The sequence below is a fragment of the Pinus tabuliformis genome, chromosome 4_2 (assembly GCF_031772625.1).
Source record: "Pinus tabuliformis cultivar Carrire ecotype Pingquan chromosome 4_2, CPIR1, whole genome shotgun sequence".
In the NCBI taxonomy this organism is placed as follows: Eukaryota; Viridiplantae; Streptophyta; class Pinopsida; order Pinales; family Pinaceae; genus Pinus; species Pinus tabuliformis.
The window spans coordinates 903,582,675-903,603,736 of NC_142304.1; the positions used below are offsets into that span (position 1 = coordinate 903,582,675).

The window sequence follows — 21,062 nt, forward strand, 5'->3', positions numbered from 1 at the left end:
TTTTAACACCCTCTAAGAGTCTGTCATGCAGGATTGGTACACTTGCGTGGACCATTTTGGTTGTAGACTCCATGAGGTGAAATTGTATTTAGGGGAAATTTATCTAGAGGTTGGATGAACCATGTACGTGAAGAACTTCTGAGTAGACTGGTGGTTGCAGTGTTTTGGCGCCCATGCATTTCACTAGATGTTTGTTCCTTTATATGGACATTCACAATTTGATGATGTTTGAATGAACACGGTACAAGTTATAATTAGTAGATTGGACCATATGTAGATCTTTGTTGATTCAGATCAAGACAAGTAGTCATTAAGGGGGCGACTTGAAAATAGAATTCCTACTTGTCTGAGTTTTGATTCTTTCTATGTAAAGGAGTTTGTTCCTATTCTATAGGAGTTGTTTAGATCTAGTTGATTCCTAGATTATTCTGCAGTTGAGATATTATCTCAATTAATTGATTATGTGTCCAAGACAGTTGCCCTATCTTGAGACGACATTTCATGTTTATATGTAATATTATTTGATCAATGTAATTCAGTCTACACTATTCAATTTTAATTATTTTTCCTTCATCATGCTTTGAGTCATATTCATAATTGGTTTATTTTCCCTTTCAATGACTCCATTTTAGAATATAGCCTATAGTAAATTGTTTATTGATTCCATGAGACTAACAAAACTCAATGAAATAATTTAGCATATATTCACCACCATCTTAAAATTTTAATATATTTTCCACTTTTCATTTCAAGCATAGCTTTAAACTTCTTAAATATAGTAAGAAATTCAAATTTTTGTTTGACAAGTCTTTAGTGTTGTGATCAATAAAAGTTAAAAAGTAAACATTACCACCCAATGAGGGTATTTGAGTCCATTCACGAAAATTTGTGTGTAAAATATCTAGTGGAGCTTTCTCTTTATATGAAAATCTAGATTCAATTTTCTCTCTATGATACTTTGCACATACACAGCTCCCACATGAGCTTATTGATTGTTGAATACTCGTAATCCTTTCATGATTCACCATCTATTTGTTTTAGAGGAAATATTAACCACAGAAAATATAAATGACTATATCTTAAATTTTATAACCAAGATTCATCCAAATTCTCAGTTTTATAACCATTCAATGAGGGAGATAGCTCATTTCTCATTATAAGCAGAAGCATCCTATTGTTGGTCATCTCCACCCTTGCAAATTCTTGCTTGGATATTTATCAATGATTGTACATACTTTATTCTTGAAGGGCACTCTGTACTCTTTCTCTATTAGTTGTCAAATGCTCAACAAATTACATTTTAGATAAGATACATAATACACATCATATGTTATTCTTCTTTCACCATTTTAAGTATAAACAAAAATCACTCATATACCTTTAACACATACCTTATTATCATTTCCCTACTTGACCATTCTTTAAATAATATCACTTATGGTCACAAACAAATCTATATTTTCAATCATGTGATAGCTTCAACCACTATCCACAAACCAAATAGCATTTGAAAATTCTTGAGGTAAAAAACAATTTATTTCATTATCTTGAGACTCTTCTATCATATGCACATGCTACTTATGAGTGTCTACATGCTTCTTCGAACACTTGTTAGCAAAATGACCATATTTTTTTCAATAATAATGTTGTACCTTAGACTTATGGTACCTCTCATTTCCTTGCTACCATGTTTTGCTATTACTCCCCCTAAAATTAGAATTGTGGTTCTAATATTTTTCCTCATGCTTAGAATTATCTCACGTACATATTTATATCAACTAATTTTCCACCTCTTCCTCTATTACTAGACATCCCATTGCCTCTTCCTTTATTAAATTGTAGTTGAGTTTTGAAGGTGGTCTCTAATTTGCTATTATATAGTCATCCTCGATTAATGTGCTATTGGAAACTAGTCAAATCATCAATTTTCATTTGACTTGTGTCTTTAGACTCTTCTATTGATACAACCACCAGGTCAAATTTATTTGGCAAGCTATGGAGGACTTTCTCAATCACTCTATTGTTTGAGTGGCCATATCCATACTCTCTCCATTGATTAATAGTACTTATGGCCTAATTCATAAAACTATCCATGATTTCACTATCTTTCATTTTCAAATTCTCAAAATAGATTATGTAACTTGACATTTTTCATTTTGGATACATCCTATTAACAACATACAAGAGTTTCGTAGGCCTTCTTTTACATTTGAAACTTTTGGAAATATCACATCATCTAAGGCTTGTTGAATAAGGCCAAAAGTTTTTCAATCCTTTCTTTTGTTGTCCCTCAACAATGTCTCTTGAACATTTGTTCGAGCTATCTTTTTTTCTTGATCAACTTGCTTTCTATACCTTATCCCAAAAACTCATGAGAATGCAACAATGGTATCATTCTAATAGGTCAATATTCATAATTTCCTTCGTCAAAAAGTTCCTAGAGACTATTGAAATCCTCCAATTCATAGCTACTCTATGTAGCAACTATGGCTATGCCTCAATGATCATTCCAAATATATATAACCAAAAAAATACTCTGATAGGTTGTAGTATAGAATCATAATCAACATTAGGGCAAAATGATTTTGAAGTTCTAGCTCATCTTGGCCATCTAAAGAGAAATTTTCCTGGCATATCGTGGATACCACAGAGAATATGCACATATCTACCGAATAATATAATCTTTGCCTTGAGCTTATTCATTTGTTTGCCGAAAATGGGAATACAATATTCTCTTCACTATCATCAACAAATAGTGACAATGGTGATCAATTCACTAAATGTGGAAAGTTGTACAGATGTTGGGAGATGGTGGAAGATTGATAAGATAAAGAGAGACTACTACTCGGAGTAACAAATAATGAGATTAATATGTAGTAGGTATGTATATACCTAGCTATTGATCCACTACTAATCCACTAGACCCACTTTGTTAGGCCCCTATACTACTAGTGTAACCCCTTATTGTTATTATTACAACCCACTTATTATATTGATGTACCCATGTAGTGCCCATCTTGTTACTATTGTGCCCCATAGAAGCCCACTATTGTTATTATTGTGCCCTTACATTATTATTGTTATATCAGCTTTGATTATGTTATGACCCCTTAGACTCCTATATATAGAAAGGAGGTCTTTTCATTTGTATCATGGAAGAATTGTTCATTTGTGTAATGTAAAGGAGGTTTCCCCCTCGAAGAGGCTGAATTCTAAGGTGTTTATCTCTCTTTTCTATCTTTTTGTGAGCTGGTTTCATAAAATTTGGTATCAGAGCTTTGGATTCTAGGGTTTCGCTGCTCCAAACAGGTCGTCGTGGCATTTTCGCCATAACTTTTTTCTGCGACATTTCAAAAGCTAAAAAAAAACCATTTTAAAAGCCATCGCACTGAAGCTCAAGTCCAAATCTCAGAGTTTGTCGTGCTATATTTGCGGAGATATGATCTGAGGAAGTGGGTCTTTTTGCAGACTCCTAAATTAAATTCCAAACAGGTGACCTGGCGAAAATCGTCATAACTTTCTCTCTGAACATCAGATTGAAATTTTGTAAGTAGATATAGAAAGAGGACAGATTGTAGTTTCTTGTATATATTTTTCAGTGCCAAAGGTCAAAAAGTGACACGTGGCACTTCATACAAGTTTTCTCTTCTCGAAAGGTCTATAATCAGGTCATCTTGGGAGATTGTGCATAACTCTTTCTTGGAGAATCCAATTTGAATCAGACTGGTGGCATTGGAAATAGGACACAGAGGGCTACTACAAGTCGCAATTTCAAAACTTAAAGATCTGAAAGTACAAAATTACAGTCATTTCAAGATTGAGCTCCTAAAATCAAGAAAAAGCAAGATGAGGAAGTTTGATGGCAAGGATCCCATAAATTGGATACCTCAGATGGAGCAATATTTTGATCTACATGGTGTACCACTGTTACAAAAGGTATGTATTGCATCTTCATATTTAGAACTAGATCAATTTTTATGGTATGAAGGGCTTTTTTCTCGTAAACAACTTGTTACGTGGTCAAATTTCATGGAAGAAATGATAGCACATTATGAGGATACAAAGAGCAACACCTTCTTTAGAGTAACACCACAACAATTGGAAAGAGTAAAAGGGATTTGTGACATAGTGGAAAGAAAAATTATGGAAACGAGGAAGCATACCCCTCACAACTATAAATATGGAAGTGTTTTTTCTCTTAGAATTCAATAACCTACAAGGGTTACACCACAACAATTGGAAGAAAAAAGAGAAAAAGGGCTTTGTTACAATTGTGATAGCAAATGTACTAAAGGTCATAAATGTGCTGAGAAGAAATTATTTTACATAGAATATGAAGAGGAGGAAGAAAAGGATCAAGAAACATCAAAAGAAGGGGATATACGCCAGGACCCCACGCCAGAGAAAGAAGAAATTAATCAGACCATATCTTGTAAAGCATTGGCAAGAATTACCACTCCTCAAACTCTCAAGGTAGAAGGACATATCAAGAAGAAAAAGGTGCAAAACGTGAAATATCACATCGAAAAAGAAGAAATGAATCCAACCATATCTTGTAATTCAGTGGTCGAAATTACCACTCCTCAAACTATTAGGATAGAAGGACATATCAAGAAGTGAAAGATCACATCGAGCATCAAGAAATGAATCTGACCATATCTTGTAAAGGATTGGAAGAAATTACCACTCCTCAAACTCTAGAGATAGAAGGACATATCAAAAATAAAAAGGTTCAAGTAGTGAAAGATCACATCGAGCATCAACAACAAGTGCTCCAACTTTTAAAGGATAATGCCACTTCAGTGCAAAATCAAACAAAACAATAGGTAGATCAACATCGTAGTGAAAAATGTTTTGATGTAGGTGATTGGGTATTGTTACTGGTACATCTCAAGCAAGCTATTTATGAGAAGGAAATGTTGGCAATACTACATGCACTTAAAAAATGGCGACCTTACCGAATGGGAAGACTCCTCAAGGATGAGGATGTGGAAGCATTGTTTTGTGCTATTTCTATTATCCAACCAGATTGGATAAATGAAGCAAGGGATGAATGGAAGAAGTTTGAAGAAGTATGGCCACTTATTCAAAAGTTGCAAAATATCCCAATTCAAACATTATTGCCAAAAATTGAAGAGGAAGGAAAAATCATATTGGAACCTGGAGATGTCACTGAAACAACAACCCAACAGCTACGAAATCGATCAATTTTGGAGTATCTCATCAAGTGGAAGAACTTACCTGCTGAAGATTCCACATGAGAGGACAAGAATTTTATACAGAAGCATCAAGAACTACTCAAGCATTGAGGACAACGCTTTTTGAAGGAGAGGGGCATGTTAGGCCCTTATACTACTAGTGTAACTCCTTATTGTTATTAGTACAACCCACTTATTATATTGATGTACCCATGTAGTGCCCATATTGTTACTATTGTGCCTCATAGAAGCCCATTATTGTTATTATTGTGCCCTTACATTATTATTGTTATGTCGGCTCTCATTATGTTATGACCCCTTAGACTCCTATATATAGAAAGGAGGTATTTTCATTTGTATCATAGAAGAATTGTTCATTTGTGTAATGTAAAGGAGGTTGCCCCCTTGAAGAGGCTGAATTCTAAGGCGTTGATCTCTCTTTTCTATCTTTTTGTGAGCTGGTTTCATAACACACTTGATTTTAAATAAGTGTGAAACGTCAAAACTATTAGAAGATAAAGATAAGGCATGATCACATTAAATTATAGAGATGTTTAGAGTGTAGCGAAAACTGATAAGGATACTCCTCTACTATTGTGGCAAACTATAGAACCATAGCTTCCTTACAACCGTCACTCACATCGCTCCTTCTATGTCATTCATCCATTAATACAAATTTTAAGTCATTTAATTTCCCCTTCACTTTTCCACAAGTTGTGGAAGTGTTTATCCCTTTGGATCTGGAAGAGTTGGTTGAGGTGGTTGCCCCTTAGGATCTTGACCAATTGATTTAGTGATGTCATCAAAGGGTTAAAGAGTGTGAAGGTGACGCAACCATTAAATAATTATCTCTAACAAGTGAGTTATTGAAAAGTTAGCTATTTGAGTGGCTCCCAAATGAGTTTAGGGAGTTAATGAAAAGTTAGTGATATGATTTCCTTTACGGCTTAGCCCTCTTGTAGTTTAGACCTACAATTTTAATGTGCTAAGATTTAATACGACAATCAAGCTTTTATATTGTTGATAAACCTTGAAGAATTTGTTTTCATTTAAAATCCATGAAAAGAGTAACGTAAAGTGTGTGAGAAGAAAAAAATAGTAACGCAAAGTCCAAGAGAAGATAAGAGGCGTTTTTCATATTAAGTGACTATCAGCTAGAAAGTGAATATCTTTAGTTCCATATTCAATGTATGTTCCGTCCACCAAGGAACCAAAATCTTCTGCCGCATATCATAAAACATAAGGGCATTATTCCTCTACATTAATATTTGAATGAATGGGATCACATTAGAAAGGTTTCCATTTACAAAAATCCATCAAAAGCAATAGACAAGAGATAGACATCCATCCATGTAGAAGTTTTATTTTTCATACCTAGAATAAACTCTAAGCAGCTCCATTGCATCTCAAGTGGCTTCTTCGTACCCTATCCAAGAACAGGTTGTGGCTTCCTTGCTGAGTTCCCCATGGTTACATATTTCCGTCAACCAACCACCAGTATGTGTTCAGTTCATAATCTCGGACTTTAACAAATAAGTCAATAATTTATTTTAAGCTTGGTTGACAAATCAGCCGCCAACTTGATCTCCTTCCTCTCGAAGGTAATGAAATTATTTTCGAATATCCATACTTTTGTCATGAGAATTTGATTTAACCCATTCCAATGCTAATGATCTCCATCCATGCATGGATATCCAAAGCAAGCATAACAGAACGTCCAATTCCATTAGTCCTCATGTAGAGTGTAGCAGCAATGAGGCTTCTCATAGTGGGTAGCCTTTAGTCTGAAGCGTTCGATGCAGTTAATAGGAAATCAATGTATTACTCTGTGGTTAGGTCGATTATATGTTTGGAATAATTATAACATTCTTTTTTTCGTTCCGACATCCCTTGAAGCCTGACATATACTCTGCACTTTCGTTATTCACTCTTTCTTTCGAGTGTATTGTAATCGTCGGATCCCTGGATTTGACGATTTGCAAATTTGTCCCTAGAGTAGATCTCTGTCATCGCATTCCTCACTTATCTCTACCATAACTCAATTACTACACATGTTGGTACTTCCAACATGGTAAAACCTACTCAACTACTAATTTCAATTAGTCTTGTAAAATTTACTTTCAACGTGCAGGCACTAATAATGTGTAGTTAAATTCATATTTGAGTTTCAATGATGTCTATGTTGTTATCTACTGTACTGCTGATCAATTGTCTAAACATTGTAGGAAGCGTTCAATGCTTGTAAGGGAAATTATGACAATGAAGATGTTGTATGTCAAAGCAAAGTAGCTGTAATAGAGGAGGTAACCCCTTTTTCTTTGTTTCGATTTTTTTAATGCCTAAGTTGTGTTGTGAGAATTTTTTCATGGCTTGCATACATGCTAAAAGCCTCTAATTTTGTCATTGAATGTGCAGGTGGTTTCAAGACTTTACGTATATGACATTCTTGAGCCATGCTACATCAACGCCACTGAAATCGGGTGTACGGTAAGGGTATAGGATTAATATTCCCAAAATATTTCATAATCGGCAAGCACTAAATATTATCTCCGCAAAAACAATTAAGGATTGCACATTCACGAAATAAACAAACATATAGACTAGATGAAGTAATAATAAGTTCAGAAAAGTAAGCGAAAAAAACTAACACAACTGAAACCTATAAAAAATAATGGAGCATTTGGCTTAATAGGGTGTCTCCACCAAATGCCATAGATCATTGCTACGTGACAATACGCAATAATAACCATTCAAGGGAATTACAATGCATTTCTTCATCAAATTTGAAGAAATGGCTTTTGTGAACGTAGTAGTGGCTTTTGTGGCATCCTCATGTCATGCATTGAAGTGTTGAAATTCATTATTTGTCTTAAGTTCCTTCAGTCCTAATATTATTGTTGTATCAATATTAACCACATCAATTTTGCTATATCTGTATTGTTTGATTGTTATTTTCCAAATTCCAAGATGGTAGAACATGATGATTATTTGAAGTTTTAATGATGTAGTATATTTTTTTTGGTTTTACATTTCTAGAACATTTATTGTAATTGCACAAGTGATACTATGAATCATCTATTAGCTATCAAATTGTAGAATTTTCTTCATACTTATATCTGGTGTACTATTTCAAACATTTTTTCCCATTGGTATTTATAACTTTCTGCAACTTAGTAATTCATGTTTGAGTTCTCTAAAGCAACTCTCTTTACTTTGTTAAATCAGGATTTAAGCATTGCTCATACTTGGTGTAATGACAAATCCGTGAGAAAGGCTATTCATGCACAAACGGTATGCTCTTTTAACTAAAAAAGGTTTTTTTTTCACATTTTTGGCACACTCATGTCCTTGTTTGTATGCCTTGATTTGGGTATTTATACTTCTTACTTACAGAGGCAAGGAGTTAAATTTCATGTGTATGTGGGGAGGGGAACATCGATTTTGTTAAGAAACTATAGCAGAAAATATAAAGTTTTCCAGTAAATGAAATAAAATATAAAGTGATTGAGAATCACAACACCAAAAAATTGTTGGAAAACCAAATAGTGTATAGGAAAAGACACTTGGGAAAGATTAGAAACTCTTTTATTACTATAATAATAATTAAAATCATCTTATCCTCTGAGCTCAACTCTCAATTTCTCAATGCTAAGAACTAATTGAAATCAATCCAATTTATAGAAGAATTCTTGGTTATATTCCATAAGAATCCTTCATTATAATTGAGGAGAAGCTTCCATTATATTCTAGAAGTCTTAGTTATACTCAAGTAGTAATAAAATTAAAATTATTTACACTCTCACTCAACCATATTTGAACTCACACTTAAATATTTGCATTCATTCGTAACTATATCTACATTAACTATATCTACATTAACGATTAACAATCTCCCAATAAAACTCTTCCTTGTCTCTTGGAAATACTTTTGTTAACATGTAGGCTCTCTGTGTATTTTATCCAATAATATTAGCCCATCATCTAGTGGGTGGTGAGTCCAATGATATCTAGCAGCAACATGCTTTATTTTAGAATGATATGCTTCTTTTTTGGTAAGTGAATAGGGCTCTCACTATCATAATGTTAGACATATTTTTCTTTCTTTAATCCCAAGTATTGTAGAAATAATTGCATCCATAGAATATCTCATCTAGTGGGTGGTGAGTCCAATGATATCTAGCAGCAACATGCTTTATTTTAGAATGATATGCTTCTTTTTTGGTAAGTGAATAGGGCTCTCACTATCATAATGTTAGACATATTTTTCTTTCTTTAATCCCAAGTATTGTAGAAATAATTGCATCCATAGAATATCTTTAAAAGCTTCTATTGCAGTTATATATTCTTAACCTTTTGCGGAGAGAGTTGCTACCTTCTGAAATTTGGACACATAAGAAATTGTTGCACCAACAAAAGTATATAAATAATGATTGGTGGACTTTCTACTGCTCAAATCTCTAGTCATATTTGCATTTTCATAATATTTAAGTTTGGTATTATTGTTACCTAAAAATAGACAATAATTACTAGTACCTTTGAGAAATATGAAAAATGGCTTTACTACTTGTCAATGTTGTTTTCCTAGATTTGCAAGAAACCTACTTGCAACTTTGATTGAACTAGCAATATTTGGATGGGTACTCACCATGGCATACATTATACCACCAACTGTTAAAGCATAAGGAGTCCTTCTCATTTCCTCTTTCTCCTTATCCTCACACTCGCATAAGTCAACATAGATTTTGGTGTTAGGTGCAAGGGGTGTACCTAGTGGTGTGACAGTCCTTCATATTGAACATGTCTAACACCTTTTCAATATATTTTTCTTATGAGAGCCACAAATTTTTATTCCTAAGGTCATGTATAATTCTCCTCCCTATTATTTGTTGTACTAGACCCAAGTATTGCATTGCAAGTATGTTGCCCAAATCCTTCTTCAAAGTGTTGATCACATTGTTATCATGTCCAACAATTAACATATGATCCACACATAGCAATAATATAATGTACCTTTCTTCATATCTCTTGATGTAAAGAAAATGATCATCCTCTAATATTTTAAAACCATCTTTCAACACAAATGAATAAAAAATTCTTATACCCCTAACATGGATACTATTTTGGCCCATAGAGGCTTCTTTCCAATTTGAAAACTAAATTCTGAATAAACCATTTTTTTAAATGGATCTCGTTGGTCCATATAAATATCCTCCTTCAAATAGCCATGAAGGAATGTTTCTTTGACATCTAGTTGTTGAGATTTGAAGTTTAAAGGAACAATAAGATAAAGAATAACTATTATGGATGGAATCTTAACAATGGGCAAAAAAAAATTTGTAATATCAATATTTTTTGTGCAAACCATTTTACCACTAGACTTGCATTATACCTTTCTTTATTCCCTCCATCCTCATATTTTGTTAAACACACATGGATAGCAAGAGAAATATGAAAGATAAAACATGAGAGTACAATTTTTATTAACAAGAGATATACATTTATAGTACATTATGTGACGATTGGGTTTCACATCCCAAGGTCTCTTAGACTCCTTTTGTCTATTCGGCTTCCACACTAACCCATTGAGGATTAGGTGTCCAACATTCCCCCCCTTAATTCGAAGGGTTATGTATGAGTCCAAGAAGAAAGTTGTAATACAAAATTTGCAAAAATACATGGCAGCACTAGGCTGAATGTGCTCTCTGAAATGTTGGTATAAAAGGCGGTGGTTTAAGGATTACCACCAACACTGGAACGCTTAGTGCAGTTCACGAAACTCCTCCAAAACTGGAAAGAAGCTAAAGTCTTCTGCTAGAGGAAGTCCTCCTATTGTTTTGAAGAGGGAAACCTTCAACCATGAAAGGGGGGTCTCACCTCGCATAAAAGGGAGAAATTCAACCTAAAAAGGGAAGTCTCAACCTGTGATGGTTTAAGGATGACCAACAACTCTCGAATGCTTAATGAAATTCCTGGAACTCTTCCAAAACTGGCAAGAAGTTGGAGTCTTCTGCTAGAGGAAGTGTTCTCAATTTTTTTCCTGGAATTCTTCCGAAACTGGCAAGAAGCTGAAGTCTTCTACTAGAGGAAGTGTCCCAGATTACCAACTGAAGGCATGCTCAGGGACATCTTTGTCTCTGGCTACAACTCTCAATCAGGTGTGGTAGGTTGTGGCTCACACTCACTTGATGTGACTTTCAAGATTGTAGATGACCATCATTTCCCCTCCGTCAGATACAAGGTGAGATGATGGAGAAAACTCAACCGCAAGACTATTCAATACTCTAGAATAAGTTCTGACATGTGATTGGAATATCTTCTTGGATGTTGATGCCCATTGCCAAGAAGCGATCCATCCAAGATGAATCTTTGTTCTTGCAGGACGTTTGTTTCTAAAGCATCTGTGTGAAGAATGACTGGGTTTATGATAGTGCTTACATGGATGAAGATCAAAAGAATGATCTTTCAAATGGCTAACTCGATCACAATGTTGGCATTTCACAATCTATTGTTGTTTTTGTTGTTGTTGCTGTTGAAGAGGGGCAGAGTCTGGAACAGCTAGAGGTGAACTGTCATGAGGAGCAGGTGAACTGTCATGAATGAATCCAGCACTCTGAAACTGAATGGGCTTGGCATAGTCTGGAATATGAAAGGACAAGTCCTTGTCATATCCAAGACCAGTTCTGTGCTTGTTGTGGACAAGTTTTTCCCAAGGTCTGATGATGGGCTTGGGAAGTGCAGACTGAGTTTCTACATCTGCATGTACAAATGATGCTTTATTGGGTACTAAATTTGAACCAACTGTAATGTTATTGACTTGCTTCTCATGGGTTGTAGTCTCAATTTTCTAAACAAGAACATGTTCAGAATGACTCCTCTGTTTTAGTTCTTCTTGTTGTAGCTGAGTTTCAAGCTACAAAAAATCAATTTTCTCTTGTGCATTTTGTAGACAGACTTGAATGTTTGTGAGAGAAACTTTGTTGAATTTTAATGTATCACGATTAGTAGACAATATGAGAGTTTTAAGGAACTCTAATGCTTCACTAATTCTAGCCATTTTTTTCTTCAATGTCAGATTTACACCCTAAAAAATGATCACAACGACTACTCAGTGCAGAAAAGTAATACCCACTCGCAGTACACAACAATATCCTTTATAAATGTGGAACAAATGCATCAAGGAATCAATGCATATATATGTAGACAGAGACTATAATGAGTTTTAATACTACAACTCGGGCAGCAACAACTGCAAACTTGCTTGGATCCTTCAAATACTCCTTCCCTTTTGAATCAGAAATAATGGCTAACAAAACTTCAACAATTATAACACCATGTCATGGACAGGACTTGAATGCTCATATGCCTTGACTGGGGTATGAATTAATATTCTCTGATCTTGCCACTTTCTTCAAAGAAAACAATAGTCCACTTCAATATTTGAGATACCAGATATGAATGAAAACAATAGTCCACTTCAACTTTATGTAATAATTGAATGAAGATATTTGTAGTGATGTACGCTGCTACCAGAAGTGCCACTCTGCAACTAGTTCATGATTTGCTATAGGACAAGTCCACGCCCCTTTATCGATAATTTCCTTAACTCCAAATGAACAACCTATAGACAATGTCCTCTTTTCCTCAACTTGAGATCTTGATCAATTTGCCCAAAGTTATCAGCGATTGCAACCGTTCCTTGATTGTAAGATCATCACAAAATTACTACGCTGCTCTTAAGAACCTTATACATGGAAGACTTAACCTTTATGCATAATACATTGTTTTCATAAATCATGAATTCAAGTCTGCAATAGTGAACTGATGTCTCTTTGTCGATCCGAAAGTAGAAAATCAAATTTTTGTTTTATGAGAAAACCTTTAGGTTGGGGTCTTCCTTAATCAAACCTTGATTACAACACATGAATGATCAATGACATACTTGAATCAATTGTTGGTCTCCTTTCAAGAGTAGTCAATGTAGAAATGAAGGACTGGAAACTTGGAGCAACTATAGCTATAGTGATAGCTCGTGTATCTACCCTGTGTAGATTCCTTTATCAAAATTTAAATGATTTTCTGCAAATAGCTATTATGCAGGCTCCTGGGACTCGTTCTAGTTTTTTTTTCAGAGAAGACAAAAGTGATATTTATAAACTTGCTTAATGTTATGCTGGAAACAATGTGTCCCTCTTGTCTAGCAGAGAAAGATGACCAGGAAAGCAATATGAACTTGGTCTAGAAGCTAAGTTGGCCTTTTCAACATAAAAACAATGCATAAATAGTCCTAGCACAAGACACGACCATGGTCTTCATAGAGAGTGTATACAATTTAATGCATAATGAGTTTGACAGTAGGTGAGGGCACACAGGCTTTAATGAGGAGCACACTTATAAAAATTGTTTATCGCACAACTCACACCATAATAGATTCATGACTTTCAAAAAAATATTCAACGCTGGACTAACATACTGAAATCGAACAGTTTTTATTCCTTGTGGAGAGAATAGACAGATACTTTTATGTTGGATCAATTGCAGAGTCCACTAATAGCTCTGAAACCGGCCTTGAGTGAATCAAAACATCTGAATCATACGAGCGAAGGGAAAAGTGTGCGAAGAATATATGATGAAGAACTGGAAGCCAGAGGACGTGATTCCACACTCATTGACTACAATAATCATAACGCTCGGCATACCACTCTGACATATATTACATTGACTCTTGGACTGTTACATTGAATGATCCCATACGCTCAGGTGGCGAATTCAAGTTTGATTCTCGAGGAGGAGGAGAGTTGGCCGCTGCGATTTTATAGGATTCGGGGAACCGGGGTCAGGTTTGATTCTCGAGGAGACTCGACCGCTGCGATATTACAGGTCTCGGGGATCGAATCCAACAGAGCCCTTCATGTGGAGCCCTCATGGGAAAGAAACACGGATTAAATCCATACAAAACCTAATAATGGTCTAGGATTTACCCATTTAAGCCCAGGAAGCAACAAAGGAAGTTGCAGGGACTGCCTTGTTTTCTGTACAATTTCCCAGGTAGACGAATTAACAGAAGCAGAATGGTTAGGAAGTAGGAGCCGAAATATGCCAAATTAAAGGGCACAAGTATCCAGAATCAATGTCGCTATTTAGAGAGGGATAGGAGAGATACGCATCCTACCTTTGCTGAAAGCTCTAGGAGCACAAATGATGTGCCTCTCTTATTTGCTAAAGTCACGGCTTCTTTTCAGTGGCTTCGACACCCTCTGCCAGGTTTTCTTCGTGGCGCCTTGCGAGGTTCAAGTCACATGTTCGATTCTTCAGATTCTTGAATTACAACGAGTTGGAATCACCATTTTTGAGTGTGGAGGAAGGCGCAATTCATGTGATGGAGACAGTGTTAACTCACAACATTTAAAACAGTTCAATATTCAACCCATACCATTTTACAATATGCCATGAAGAGTTCGATATTCAACACCTTTCAAAATAGTTCAATGGACCAGCGTTCAAAATAGACCAACACTAAAAATGGTTCAATACATACCATGTGATTCGATCAAGCGGACCAGTGAACAGTCTCACAATGCAGCTACACAGTAAACTCTTTAGTGTGGTCCGGAGGCGAGGCTCTACCAGAAACAGATTGAATATTATTTCAAATCCTCATGTAGCAAAAACGTACACAGTGACAGAGGTCAGGATACGTAGAAGAGAGTCTCAAAATAGCCAGAGTTAGGTGCAGCATATACAGTGCCAGAGGTGAAGTAGGAGAGGCAACAGATTTCTGGCAGACAGTGAATTAATGGAGCGTTACAGGTAATGGACAGAATTGGTAGGTTTGCACACAGTAAAATGCTTTATAAGGTGGCAATTCTCCTCAATTCTGATTAGGAGAAAGGCAGAAATGAGATATATATAGAGACCTATTGATGCCCCGAAAATCGTTGTATCAACATTGGGGGATAACCACCCGGTCCGGACCTTAATACAGCTCCTTTTCCATTTGGGATGGTGGCTCCGACTGGATATAATGGGACCAGTTTCCCAATAATGAATAAAAAGGGGATGGATGAGTGATTGGTTTCTAATAAATGATAATGAATGGATGACTTATTCTAATAGCAAAAACATAAATGACTATTCTATCCCGGGAGGCTTCTATTCTTTTAAGTGCAACACTTGATGATCTCTGTTCATTGATAGGCATATAGATGACTCTACACAATAAACATAGACATTCATTCACTTAATGATTGCTTTGTTCAAATAGTTGAACAAACTGATTAACAAAACATTGTTACACTTATCCTTTTATATTACCGATACATGTATGATAAAAGAAAAGCATGTTGTAAACATCCAATAGTGGAAATTGTAAAGAATGTTGTTGAAAACACACACATATATCTGATAATAGCAAGAGCGATCAAACAACAATTCACATAAAAAGAATGAACTCAGACATAGATAATAGTACCATATGAGCTGCAAATCATTCCCAACATCAATCGCTATTTGAATTCCTTCCTCCGACGCAGAAATACTTTTAAATAAAGGCAGTAGTGTACATGCACATAAAAGCCTCGTTATCAAAATTGGAATAATTGGCCCAGTCTTTATAAAAAAATATGCCTGAAGTATAGTAGTGAAACTTCAGGTTTAAGTCATATACAAAAACTTACGACCCTTTCCAATGCATTGAAAGGGTCTATAAATACTTGATTAAAACTAACTAACTATGAAATTAAAATCCTACTTAATTGGTAAAACTTGATTTGGAGTATCTTCCTCATAGCAATCTAGCAGTCGGCAGCATGATTCATCACTTAGGTTGTTTGCCTTTTGACCTGAGTTGGCATATTGCAAGCATTGGTTCCACTTCTGGAGGTCGGTTGAGACGAGAATTGAGTTGCGCAGCATATGTGGCATCTTGTATATCAGGAATGATACACTCAATTGCATTTGTCAGGCACTTCAGGGCGGCTCTCTGGCTGTATGGTTTGACTAGGAACAACCAATAGGTGTCCCAAGTCAAACTATTAATACCTGCGATCAATCTCCCATTCTTCTCCAGCTCTTGATAACATCACTGCTCTAATGTTTTAGGCGATAGTAATTTACCTAGGGTACATTGAGAGATCATGTTAGATAAGTAGAGAGTATCATTAATCAATTCAACCAAATTACTTGTGGTTAACTTGCATCTGGAAACTGCTCTCTCTGCCTTCATTAACTAGGACTGCCATTCCATAAATAGGATCTCTTTATGGGATTCTAAGATTTTTTGAAAATTAGCTGCCTGTCCCTCATCAGTGTCTTGCCACTCAAGAAAATTGGTCAAGGTCTCATCAGCCTACTCCAAGTTTGTTCTAGCATCAACCGATTTATCAATTATTGATGTTGTTATGTCACATAAGCGTTTTTCTTGAGCGATTTATTGACATAACATCCTTATCTATGTTACCAATGCTTTGTTAATCTGTAATGCTTCGGCTCTGAACTCAGCACGCTGTGGAAGATTCTTGGGCTTTTCTATTTGGGCTGATAATTGAGAAATTTGCTCATCTTTATATTTCGTCATCTTTTCATGCATTGCTTTTAATTATGCCAATGCTTCCGACAGCTCTTTCTGCTTTTGAATTGCACTTGAATCAATTCTTTGTTTCTCTTACTGCAATTGTTTATTCAAATGATTGTTTATTTGTTGTTGTGTAGACAACTGTTGTTCAAGTTGCTCTGCTTTCTTCTGTGCCTCCGATAACTGTACTTGTAGCGAGGCAATTGCTTGGTCCTTTTCTCTTAACAGATTAGTCACTTCTGATGCCTTGTCCATGGTGGCCGCCGAATAGGCTCCAACATATTGGGACAATTTAGTAAGGTCATCAGAAGGATCAAAATCCTCTTTCTAGACCACATTGGCTGTCACTGTTTGTTCAGGGAATAGGGAAGGTTGATCAGTCCTTCTCCTTTTCCATTGTCGTTTTAATATAGCCCTCTACTTTGGGATGTAAAAGACATCCAATGGAGGTATCTCCTCCACTTGCAAAACGATCTGATATGAAGGATCCTTGGGAATTATCTCTATTCCTGTAGAAAGGGGTAGGCGGCTGGTTCCACTTGGAACCTCTTTACATGTCGTATCATGTGTGTCAGCCGCTTTTGATGTATTAGCTTCCTTTGAGCTCTCAGGATTGCTTATGATTGAGTCGAATTGTTGCCATTCTTGGAGCAATTTCGGGTCAATATGCGCATCTACATTCATGTACGTGCTACTCTGCTCCTGCTCTTTCCTTTGCATTTCCTCTAGCTCTTTTCTCTGCACTTCCTCCTGCTCTTTTCTCTGCACTTCCTTCTGCTCTTTTTTTTGGATTTCTCCAACAATTTCTGATGTAGCAGGAGGTTCATTGCTAAGTCGCTGCTCAGGCTCGCTTGATTGTGTCATCAGGGTCGTTGCTAACAGATCTAGAGGCAGAGTTTGCAACCTATGTTCTCTAAGTCTGTTAAATTCAACTAACCCGTCATCGTGATATTTCATTCTGGCTAGTGATTGAACCTGGAATAGCGACTCGGCTGAGGAGAACAAGTCATCAAAATCATCATCTTTATGGTCAAATTTAGTGAGTTTTGCCTGTTCAAGTGCATTGTAGGTGACTTTGTTTGGATCAAATCGCCTATTAGGAAGAGTGGCGAGATTCAGTGCCTTAATCTTATCTGCTTCTTTCTCTGCATGTTTAAAGTCATGCAGAGCATAGACACCACATCTTAGAGGAAAATAACGCCAAACCTGCTTCTTTTTATTCCTTAGAGTCTTTGTAACTCCTTCGGATGTAATCTGATATGCTACCTCTCGGGCTAACAGTTTGTCGGGTATATACAAAGGGAGGAGATGAGGCTTGGCATGGCTGCCGAAAACTCTTACATAGGTGAATGTTTCTTCTCCGAACCATCTCCCTATGGCTGTCAAGTCAATCCCCGCTTGTAAAGAAATCTTAGGAGCAGGTTTGTAAAAAATGGCATAGTGAATGGGTAACATAAAAGCATTGCAAACTTGAAATAAATGGTGTTTATAGTGGGCTTTCCATAACTTCTAGTGGTATAAAGGAATGGGCATGGGGTCTTGTGGAGTCCATCTCCACCCCAGCACAGGAAATTCGGAATTAAAACACAGGGTGTCTAAGATGTAGGCACTATAGGAAAATGGGGGAATGAACATTTCAGTAACGCGGGATTTGTTTCTGAATTCAAGAACCGCGGTTGCTAACTTATCAGACAGTATATTTCCCCAATCCATTTTTTCACTATTGCATGCTGCCTCCATTAAAGGTACCATCTCTATAGTGAAGTTTAAGGAATCATGTAACCCCACAACCTACACATCATTACTGCAGCATAACAATAAGGAGAACACAAGGAATCGATAGAGTACTTACCCGAAGATTCATGCTTGTGTTTCGCTAGGTTTTGCCTCCAATCTCGTATGGGTTCTGATTCAATGTTGTTTTCGTTTCTGAATTTCTCCAGGAATGCTTTGTTGTACTTCTTCTCCAGTGCAGGAAAATGGTACATTTTCCTCAAATCATCAGGTTGAAACGAGCCGAAGACTCTCCCGTCAATGGTGCAAAATGTCCTGTTTATGATTGGGATTTCTTGAATTTCCCATCTCACAACATCTGTATATGGGAGAATTTGTTCTCGGGCTGCTATCCGATGAAGGTAAGAGTTGGCTGAATCCTTTAGAGTAGCATTAGACTTCCGAGTCGGGTCTCCTGTGGCTTGCACTGTTGTTACCTCAGGCTCTTCGGCCTTAATCAGATTGTAGATGCTCAGCCAAGTAGTTTTACCGAGTCCTAGACATGTGGTGTCTGATATCAGTCCCTTTTTTCTTGATCCTGGATCGGCAATCTGTTGTCCTGTAACTCCCGAAGCGGAAGCTGTTCCAGTTTTCTTAGATTTCTTCCCCATTTGGCTTGAATTTGCCGCTTCGGAAGAGCTCTGCACAGGAGAGAAAATGAATGTAATGCGGAGAATTGGTGGCGCAAACCAAAGATGAACGAGATATATTAATCAATGAATAATGGAGGATTTAACTTAAGGTGGCCGCGGATACAATCTCTGAAGAGATTTTAGCCTTACTGTTTCATTAAATGGTCATTTAAACCTGTCAATCCTTTAAATGCTCATCATATTGTTTATTGGCCAAATGATTCATTTAAGCGTGGCTTTGATGTTTTGGCAGTTGAGCGTAAGTGAATCACTATCGGGAAGAGAAATGCCTTTAATACTAAATAACCATAATATATCCCAGCTTTATCAATCTTTTTTGAAATCTTCGCTTAGCTTTATCGCAATCGGGGATCGGGGGAATGCTTAAGTTGTTATATTGGTGTCCATTCGGAATCCCCGATCGCCGATAGCGATATCGCCAATTCGCATCAGGAGTTTTAAACGAGGGCTTTAGATGCATGCATGGCACATCTCCGATCGCTGATAGCGATACCGCATCGGAGAGAAGAGGGGACTTTTGTTAGGATCACTTGCCTTCTCGATAACCGATAGTCATTTGTGCATTGTCGCATCGGGGAAAATCAATGGGTCTTTAAGTAATGCATCCTTTTTTATTGCGATATGCGATCTTGCAATCGATTTATCGCAATAATAAAAGATTATTCATTCTTTATTATAAGACCGATTAAATGATTTATCAAAAAGGTTTATAATGTTTTATTTCTTTTCAGACCTTTTGAATAATGATAAGTTCATACCAATTTAATATAAAAGGGACCCATTTCATATTATAGTTTTGAAAGATAAAAATTGTATGAAATGGGGGGTTGTTGTAGAGCACAACAATTGGCGATTCGCTGGGAGAAACAGTTATCTCTGAGAAGTACTGAAATACTTACACTTTCTTTAAACAGGAATCTTATCAAAGAGGAAAATTCTAATATAACTAGGTATATATACCTTCCGAATAAAATAAACTATCTTTGCTAATTTCTTCTCTTGTTAAAATTAGATACATTCTAAGTTTTAAATTGGCCTCTATTGGTTGATAATGACAAAACAGAAAACCTTTCCAAATCAGCTTTTTAATTGACTCCTTTGTCATAGGTAGAGCCTCTGTTGCCAGCAAATGTTCATAGTTTCGACAGGGATACCTTTTAACCATGTTATTGTCCATTATCCCATCCATTTCAGAGTATGATTAAAAGAATGAATTCAAAATGCTTTCATATTTTGTATCTCTTTTTACTTTTCTATTATTTTGTAAGATAAAAAACCATTGTCTTGGTTTGGTGGCCAGCTGAGTGACAATGCCATTCACTGGTAGTAATCTAACCGAACAAGCTGGCTCGTGATGAGACCCCTTGTCTTATGATTCTAAGCCATTACCCTGTTTTGGTATGCAGTGTTGGTAATTTCGGTTAAACTATTTCCCTATGATCATGGTAAGCGGGCTTGTAATAAGACCCCTTATCTTTTATATCAAATATTTTAGAATTACACTCTGAGTAATCACAAACTTTGATGAATGGGATGGAAAATTTTCTCCTTAAGAGCGTATGGATGACAAGGTAAGAGTTGAAGATGCTGAAGTTGGATTAGTTTCAATTTTGATATTGATAACCTTTTTTTATTGTGACCAATTTGAAAACATAAAATGATTTACAATACTTCTAAACTTTGAGAATATTTCACAAAAATCGAAATGTGGTTTCAGAATGTGAATATACCTAATTTCCTAGAAATTGTCCTTTTTGTTTAAGGCTTCTATTATTTAAAATTAAATATTAACACTACTTCTTTGAGCAACTTTTAAATACAGCAAAGGTCAATGGAAGATACCTTACAACTTTATTTCCTAATGGTCCT

The 21,062-nt window shown here is 36.1% G+C and overlaps 1 protein-coding gene across 1 annotated transcript in view; it reads left to right on the forward strand.

Moving 5' to 3' along the window:
* The window catches only part of LOC149172609 (serine carboxypeptidase 1-like), a 284,288-nt gene that overhangs the window by 116,176 nt on the left and 147,050 nt on the right, over window positions 1-21,062 (forward strand). Inside the window, exons 9-11 of the mRNA XM_089426393.1 lie at window positions 7,424-7,501; window positions 7,614-7,685; window positions 8,424-8,489. Of these exons, the coding sequence (XP_089282519.1) occupies window positions 7,424-7,501; window positions 7,614-7,685; window positions 8,424-8,489 (216 nt within the window). The remainder of the gene's footprint in view (window positions 1-7,423; window positions 7,502-7,613; window positions 7,686-8,423; window positions 8,490-21,062) is intronic.